Consider the following 9,073-nt stretch of genomic DNA (forward strand, 5'->3'; position numbering starts at 1 on the left):
TGACATTATTCAATACCAAACTGTTGGTGATGCAAAGGCCCCATTGTTACGCGTCATTGATTCAAATCGACGCATCAAAAACGGTACTGCCTGCAGCATTGAACCTAATCATCGAAAAAACATCACTAATTTAGACTACAAAAAATTATTCACTTCATCTGTACAATCAAAATCGGTACAGTTGCGCACAGAAACTGGGAGACTAGTGCCCTTTGCAGGAACTGGTAAAGTTCTGTTGACTCTAAAATTCAAGCGCTTTGATTGAAAACCAATGGAACAATATTATGCAAAGCAAGCTTCACTTCCTCATTTCTCTGGACACTACCGACAACGCGGCGGTGGATTTGGCGCTTTGGCTGCTGGTATTGGTCGTGCTGCTATACCGTTTGCACGACGGGTTATTCTACCGGCTGCGAAAAAACTGGGCAAAGAACTTTTGATGAGTGCAGCGCCAGAACTGATTGATGTCGCTATGAAAAAGAAGTCTCCTAAACAAGCATTGAAAAACACTGTCAAAAACACCCACCCCCCCCGATCCCAGTGTAAATTAGCTATACTACTCTTATTCCTGCACGATAGTGAACTCTGGGCAAATGTTCTTTGGTAAAACTTGTTGACTTTTTTCGACGTGTAACAATCAATGAAACAAAATCATAAAAAATTCAATCAGTTTTTCTTACGATTTCGAACTACAGTTTTTTTTTCTAATTCAAAGAAAAAGGTTTTTGTAACTTGTTATGATTCAACTGGATAAAAACAAAAAATGGTATTTGCACTTTCCAAACTGCTTTCAGATGGCACCTTAAAATAAGCTTGCAGCTTTTTGGTGATCATTCGAAATAACGGCGCTTTTGTAGTTTTATAATAAATATTTATGGTAAATATTTATATATTTATAGTATTGTGCTCAATTCGTAAACCATTTCATCATTTATTATTGTGATATAAATAAATTAAAGAAAAAAATTAGGTTTTCAGTTTGGGCGACATGAAAAAAATCATTGAAATTTTGGTTAATTTTTGAAAAAATAAAAATCCAGCCCATTCTGAGAAAGCTTTGTGTTCTGAGAAAGCCTTGATTTCATGGATCACATGTCTAAGCCTAGTTGCCCCATGGTGACCTTTTATATCGGAGTTATGTAAGTTGACGATTGTCTGCTGAAAAGTTTCTGATACAAAAGCAATTTATCTACTTGACAATGAATCTACCTACACAGAGAATCTTAAAAACAAAGAGTTTACCTAGCAGGTTATCTGCTTAACAAAGAATCTTAAAAACAAAAATTCTATTCAATAATTACCCCCTCATGGTACCTAACAATGAATCAAACCCATCCTCTTATCGGCAACATCAGTTTTACCCTCCTCCTCTTATTAACTGGCGGTTTTCATCCTTTATGACATGGCATTTGCTATATGCAGCAGCTGTTGCCGTAAGAGCAGTCTAGTTTTTGATCAATTCACTTTTTCTTGCAGTATTATTGGTTGAAAAAATCGCTTGATTTTATTAAATATTCTACTGAAGTATGGCCTCCCCTGTCTTGAAAGGCAACTAGGGGTTAATTGTTCAATAGAATCAGGGGCGGATCTAGGATTTTCTCGAGAGGGTGGCGGATTTTCAAAAAATTTTCGGAAATTTTGACGACCTTTTTTTTATTTTTCGAGCTCTGCCAAAGCAGTAAAAAGACGCTGTTTTGGCCAAATTTTCTTTAAAAAAACAGGTAAAAAAGCCGTTTTTGGGAACTTTTGGAAAATTTTGACAAAGCAATTGCGTTTTTTTGGCGCGCGCTCTCCCTCAAAAATAGTATTTTTTGGCGGCAAAGGCGCCTTTACAAAAGTTTTAGGGTCGGTCGGCCAAAAACAAATTTCTTAAAAAATACCAAAGGGGGACCCTTTGGGTCGGCAGGGGGTCCAATCCCTGAGGAAAAGAAGCGTCCACCCCTAAATTCGCCCCTGAATAGAATCTTATGTATTTTAACTTACAAAAAATGGTCATCTTTTTTGTTTCGCTTACAAAGCAGTTTTCATGAGCAAAAAAGTCGTCTCTCAAGGGTTTTGCCATCAAAAACTGACAACCATCGATGAGAGATAGAGAGGAGCTAGAAGATAACTTGTCCTTAATTCCATGTTCAAAAATACCAATTAAACAAGAAAACTCGAGTTTATAAGTACCTACATTGATACTGTTACACTATCACAAACTTCCTGGTGTCCATGTTTATCGCGTGTATTCAAAACATCAAAGTTCATTGTGTTGTTGTTTTTATCTTTTCAAAAGGCTGAGTCGGCGCTCTAGTTGAGAAACGACATCTAATATAACATCTGTTTTCTTAAAATAAAAATCAAACTCCTCAAGTTTTTTTTACTCCTCCCTTAAAATACAACACAGTACTTCGGTATTTTTCATCATTTTTTGCTCTAATGGTAATAACACAGTTAATCATTTAAATTCAATTCGAAAACAAATAAGTGGCAATTCTAAATGGCTTTTCGAAAAATGGTACGAGTGGTTCTCTTAGCTTGTCTACTGCAGGTTAGTTTGCAGACCACTATTGTGATTGACAGCGGATCTGGACTGGTCAAGGCTGGATTTGCAGGTGAGATCGACCTTATTTTTTTCCCTTCAGGCCTCAAAATTTTTCGAGCAAGAATAAGTTTGCAAGGTACGAAATTGCAGCTGAGCAGTTTCAAGCAGTAGTAATTTTGCAGCAAAAAGAAAAAGACTTGATCCACTGACCACCAAAGAGTTACCTATTGGTTCTATTTTACAGCATCTAATTTCGGCTAGACCGACCAATATTTTTTAAAGACACCTTCGCCGCCATTGGAGCCTAGTGAGCCTAAGAAAAACAACATTTTTACATTTTTTGCTATTTTGGCCAAAACCTACAAAAAACATGCCATAAAATTGAATTTTTGAGCTGTTTTTTTTTTATATTGGTCTTGGCTTAGAAAAACAACGATCGGCTATTTTTGAAAAATTTTCTATACTTCGACTCTGATTGGTTCATCTGATATATGATTCTGGTTGGTTCATTTCAGAGTAAATTTGGTACCCAGATTTACTCATTTCTGTTTTTTTGTTTCGCAACAGCAAATTAATTTCGTCGACAGTTTTTCAAAAACAAATCGCCCAATTTTTTCCCGAATGCTACAGCTAACAATGGTAAATTCTCGACATTTAAAAAATACATTCTTCCGTGCTCAAGCACACACACATCCTCCATTTCTTTTTTGTCTAGATATAATTCTTGTCCCAAATGCTGGTGCTCATTGTGTCAATTTGAGCACCATTTCAGTTTTTTTTAATTTCTCTCCATATTTATAAAAATAAGAAGTTGTTCTTATTTCTCTTTTTTGAATGCGTTTAATTAGAAAATTAATGAAACAAGTCTGAGGGAAAGGAAAGAAAAAAAAGAAAAATATAGCGCTACAATCTAACTGACGACTTTTCGAATTTTTTTTGAATGATAGAAAAAATACGATTCTATCACGGATAGATTCGTCTTCAATACTGTCTTTTGTTAAACGTTTGGGCGCTGTTTGAGTTTTGCAATCTAAGCGCTGTTACCTAATTTTTTTAAAATGAGTTCCAGGTGACAGTGAACCGCAAGCTGTGGTTCCCGACGTCTGCGGCAGACCAAATGACGGCTCAAATTCAAACGAGTGGCTTTATTTTGGACAGGAGGCTTTGGACACACCAGGTGTCATAATCGACTACCCATGTCAACTTGGGTTTGCAGAGTTAGAAGAACCACTGGCCCAGGTCTGGGACTATACATGCAAAGAAGTTCTCAATGTGGGAACTCCTGGAGATAAAGTTGTCATCACTATGAGTCCGAAAGCTAGTGACTCGTCGATTGCAGCAATGAAGTCATTGGCCAAGACGTATCTAGGATCAGCAACAGTCGAAAGTGTGAGCACAGCTGAAGCTTGTCTGAAGAATGTGGGAATCCAAACTGCTTTGGTTGTGGAATCCGGACATTCAGTGACACAAGCAACTGCATTTAAAGATGGTGTCATGATAGGCCAGACAGTTCTGACTGAGATTGGAGGCCAAGATGTGTCAGGTGACTTTGAGACATGTGTTTGACGTTGAGAAAAAAGTTTGACCTTGAGAAAAGTGTTTGAGCTTTTTAAATTTTTCTAGGGTCATGTCTCACATAATATTTAAAGTAAGTAATTTAGTTTCCGCCCCTGTTGTCAATAGAGACTCAAGGATTGGTATTCATATTTATTTGCTACCCTTAAACTTATTTTTTTATCTGTAACGAAATTATGATACATCAATTTAACTTGCCTTATAAGCTTTGTAAAAAAAAACTTTCTAATTATCAGCATTGGTGGACATGCAGAAAGAGAGAATCATTCTCGGGTACTTATAATTATTGGCAAAATTATTGGCACTTAAGCAGAGCCGTCGGTGTATTAAGTCACTTTCGCTTGAAACTGTGACTCATCGTTGCTTTTCCAGAGGCACTGGCTAGCCTGATGGGACTGCGCTCAGGAGCTACCCAAGAAACAGACACAATCAAAGAAGCCATTTGTTACGTGGCAGAAGACTTCACCAATGAAGTCGCCAGAAGAACCAACTTCAACACTCCGACCGGCGACAGAATCGTTCTCACTGACGAGATCTTTACGGCGCCTGAAATTTTGTTCAGTTATCAGGGGTGGGGACCAGCGAAAGAGTATGACCCAATTCAGAATCTGGTACCTTTTCTCTGTTTTTAGAGGCCGATTGTGTATGAAATATAAAAAGCTCTTATAAAAAAAGATTCTTAAACTACTCAACTACAATATAGCATGCTTTGTCCGCCTCAACCCAAGACAAGTATTTCGCTGCTTTTCGACCAATCAATATTTTCGACCGAAGAAATTTTGACTTTTGACTCGAGCACAAAATATTTGCGAACTACAAAAGGAAATTGTGGATGCTTGAGTGAGTAAAAAGCTTTCGGATGAGTTCGACAGAGTAAAATTTTCGATTCGGGAAAAAATCGACCAACAATTTTTTTTGTCTCGGACTGACTGAGGAAAACAAAATCGCCGTGTTTGATCAATAGGTTTTTTTGACCAAAGTAAACTTCGACCCACAAAAAATGTGTCTTTAGAATTTGATTAAGTCATACAATTCCAACATTACAAAAGTTTTTTCAGCCAAATGATATCACTTCAGGAAATTTTGTGACATTCTTTCAAATGTTTCTGTATAAACACTGAGTTTGACTATGTAAGGTTTTTGAGTGCTTTTTTCTTGCAAGTTTGCCTGTGACTATATAATTGTTCCGACTTTCGAATGAAATTAATGGAACATATGAGCTCGGCGTGGTTTTTTTCTTTAGACAAATTTCTAATTTCAATTTCTGAGAAGCCATTTTTGACGGAACTTTCTTATATCATTTAAAAGATATTGTTATCCTGAGCTTAAACTCAAAAAGATAGTTCATAAAGTTATGAGGGTTTGAAGAGTGCAATTTCGGCCAATTAGGACAATTAACAGAGGATACATTTCGCGCTGTTAACAAGTAAGCGACGTTCTGATCGGTCTAGGAAATTGTTCCAAATTGTTTGAAGGATGAGGATGCCTATTTGCTATAATTGATTTGTTGCCAAGAGCGAAGTCGATCACTTTGTTCTCTATATGGCGTGCAGGGAATGATTTTCACGAAATCTCAAGTTTGAAAAAAAAATTCGTTTTTTTTTTTAAATTATTTGTAATTTTTTCATTTTCTTACTGCTTCATAGACCTTAAAAGGCGGTCGGAGCATTCAGGGCTCTGCCCTGATACGAGCAGTCTTGATCATTTTGTACTTGACTGAAGCTTTCCAATTTGTGTTCAATTTCAATTTTCAATCTCTTGGTTTTTGTGAACAGTTTGGAGAGCAAGCAAGTGTCTTGTCATTAGTAAATATAAAATCTTTTTTCAATAAACAACTTGTGCAAATCCGTAAAAAATAGAGCTTGCTCTATCAAAAAATATCTTTTGTGTGACTGCTTACTTTTTGTAAGTGGAAAATGCCGGCTTGAGATTCCAAAGATTTCAGCCCCGTCCAAACTCGTTTTTTGGTCACCCCTGATTTTTGTTCCGACTTTCGATACGAAAATAACGGAATGTTTGTGCTCGGGGTGGGTTTTTTTTTCTTCAGACAAACTTCGACTTTTTAACTAGCCATTTTTGACGGATTTTTTTATATCATTCGAAAGTTATTGTTGTCCTGAGCTCAAATTTGAAAAGATATTTTACCTGTGATCATTTTTCGTAAAGTTATGGGGGTTTAAAGATTGCCATTTTGGCCAATTTGGGACAATTAACGCGTGATATATTTCGCGCTATTAACGCGTAAGCGGAGAGTTATGCTTTATATGCTTTATGCGAGTGCGTGTGCGCATGCTGTGACGCAAATGAAAGCATTGCAGATATTTTTTCAAATTTGTTTGAAGTGTTTTTTTTTGCTTTTTTTGCTTTCGCTTTGGCCCAGCAATTAAATTAGACAGCCCTGCTCATAAACTTAGAGACTATACCTGCACAAAAGCGGTTTTTGAGCAAAAGTTTGAGCAAAAGCGTAAAAACTGGGTTGAGTTTTTTATGACGAATAACTAATTTGTTTCAAGAAAAATCATAACATAAAAATCATTTTCTATATCGTTTTGATCCGCATAAAAATAATTTCAACTCTCATCAATAAAAAAATTTCAGAGTTCATTCGAAAAAAATCAAATTTTGACCTAACGAATGCCTTCAAATGGCATCTGCAAAAAAGCTTGTAGCCTCATGGTGACCATTTGAATCGGCGCTCTCAAAATTGTACAATTGCCGTTGGACAACGCTTATTGTCTTGTCTTGAATTTAGGGTTGGGGGCGGACACCTACTCTTCAGAGATTTGAACCCCTGCCGACCCAAAGTTTTCCCCTTTGTACTATTTGAGATATTCATTTTTGGTGATGGACCCTAAAATTTTTCTTAAGGCGCCATATGCTAATTTTTAGGGGGTAGTGCGCGCCGAAAAAACGCGATTTCCAAAAAGAGCTTACAAACGCATTTTTTGACCTGTTTTTTGTGCAAAAACAGGGTCTTTTTAGTAGAAGAGAAATTAATTTGAGCTCGGAAAATCAATTTTGTCGATCTAAAAAAAAGGTCAACAAAATTTTTTAAATTTTCATTTTTTTTGTCGCTGTGTCGAATTGGAATTTGCCGACTGGACCTGCTCGACCGCGAAATTTCAGTCAAATACTTTAGGCATGTTTTAATTCCTCGGTTTCAACGCAAATCGCACACCTCGCCCCATTTTATTCTCATATCACCATTGATGAACGCCTTGCATTGGACAAATTTCTAGCCTTCTTCGTTTCGATACCATTCTTCTATATGCTGAGTTGCTAGAAATTTTACTCAATCTAAAATCCCTTAAAAACGTTTTTAATACTACAAAACATTTAGCTTAAATTTATCAAGACAGCAATACAGAGTATTTGGCGTTCCCCCAAGATGGGATTTTGTTGGATAGTTTTGTAAATAATTACCGAAATGCTCTTCTCTTGACAACAAATTTATTTTGCTCATTATTATAATAAATTATGAGTCTTAATGATGCTTTAAAACAGACTTAAGGATTGATACGCTTTTTAGATTGTGAAAGCCATCTCTTCTGCTCCTGCTGACCTCAAGGCGGATCTCTATTCCAACATCATCCTGTCTGGAGGTAACACCATGTTTCCTGGATTCGTACAGCGACTAGCCAAAGAAATAGAGGCCATAGCAGCTGATGGCCAGAGTTTCCAGCTCATCGCTCCTCCGAATCGAAAGTTTGGAGCATGGGTTGGAGCGACCAAGTGAAAATGCTGAATCAGAGGAGTGAGGGCCTCTTCAGCTAGTAGGGGTGTTTGTCGGGCGGGGTAAAAAAATTAATTTGATGTAAGATGGATAAGAATTGAATTAAATTATTGAGTATTGAGGGAATGATTTTCTTTTCTTAGATGTGTCTCAAAATTAAGATTTATTGGCGCAAAGAATTTGTTCAACTAAATTCAGATTTTTAAAGCATTACCAAAAAGTCTTTTTAGAGCTTCGTTGGTCATAATAAAAATACCATAAAAGCTTAAAATTCTGTTAAAAAATTTGAAAACGGCTTTAAATACGGAGTGGAATTCAATACGGAACGGAGACATTTAAATACGGAGTGCCCCAGGGCTCTGTTCACGGACTATTTTTGTTTCTAATATATTGAAACGACCTTCCTAATGGTTGTTAAAATACTGAAATAACCACACAATCATCTATAGCAGAAATTTTTATGAATATTTGTGTGATTTGGAGAAAAATTTTGGTTGGTTCAACAAAAAAAACTGACTTGAAATCAGGATAAAACAATTTGCAAAAAGTTTTCAACAAAAAATGATTCGACGGCTTCGAAAAATAAAGATCAACTAATCGAAGAAAAGCCAACTTTTAAGCACATAGGCACTCAATTAGATCAAAGCTTTAAAACACCTATAATTGAGCTTCAAAAAAGATTGAAAGTATTAACACCAAACAAAAATGAGTTGAAATTAAATTTTATATCAGGGTTCTTCGCGAAATTTTTTTCAGTCAGTTATTCAACCTTGCATCTAATATGATGTCTTAAATACGGCTTAAATACGTCTGAAAAGGAACTAAAAAACTGCATGGTTGCAAAAAAGAATAAGGTTCATTCAAAAGAAAAAAAAGTTTGCAGAAATTAAAAACAAACACAAAATCTGTTCTGTTAAAGAGATATATCTTTACAACTTTACAAAAAAATCGAAACCATTCGTACTGAATCTAATATCGCCTTCTATTGTAAGTTTATCACCCGAATTGAGATAAGTGAGCTTATAACAGAGCCTTGTCGAATTCAAAATCTAGGAACAAATCTAAACAAACAACGTTTGGTTACAAGAATTCGCGTTTCATTTATGAGTCTGAGTTGTCGAATTCAAAATCTAGGAACAAATCTAAACAAACAACGTTTGGTTACAAGAATTCGCGTTTCATTTATGAGTCTGAGTTGTCATGTGTTTCGCTTTTTTTGAAAAAAGATAGATCACGAT

The 9,073-nt window shown here is 36.1% G+C and overlaps 1 protein-coding gene across 1 annotated transcript; it reads left to right on the forward strand.

Annotated features, from left to right (window-relative positions):
* The first annotated feature begins 2,322 nt into the window (after positions 1-2,322).
* On the forward strand, positions 2,323-7,931 carry LOC134846395 (actin, cytoplasmic-like). Its single transcript, XM_063863730.1, has 4 exons — positions 2,323-2,597; positions 3,597-4,070; positions 4,475-4,713; positions 7,632-7,931. The coding sequence occupies exons 1-4, from the start codon at positions 2,483-2,485 to the stop codon at positions 7,836-7,838; spliced, it is 1,035 nt and encodes a 344-aa protein (XP_063719800.1). The 5' UTR covers positions 2,323-2,482; the 3' UTR covers positions 7,839-7,931.
* The last annotated feature ends 1,142 nt before the right edge of the window (positions 7,932-9,073 follow it).

This window comes from Symsagittifera roscoffensis, chromosome 5, assembly GCF_963678635.1.
Source record: "Symsagittifera roscoffensis chromosome 5, txSymRosc1.1, whole genome shotgun sequence".
Lineage (NCBI taxonomy): Eukaryota > Metazoa > Xenacoelomorpha > Acoela > Convolutidae > Symsagittifera > Symsagittifera roscoffensis.

Excerpts from the sequence above, each read along its gene's own strand:
- LOC134846395 (XM_063863730.1), top strand. The coding sequence starts at position 2,483 with ATGGCTTTTCGAAAAATGGTACGAGTGGTTCTCTTAGCTTGTCTACTG. Across the intron at positions 2,598-3,596 it reads GGTCAAGGCTGGATTTGCAG|GTGACAGTGAACCGCAAGCT; the intron begins GTGAGATCGACC and ends AATGAGTTCCAG. Across the intron at positions 4,071-4,474 it reads TGGAGGCCAAGATGTGTCAG|AGGCACTGGCTAGCCTGATG; the intron begins GTGACTTTGAGA and ends TTGCTTTTCCAG.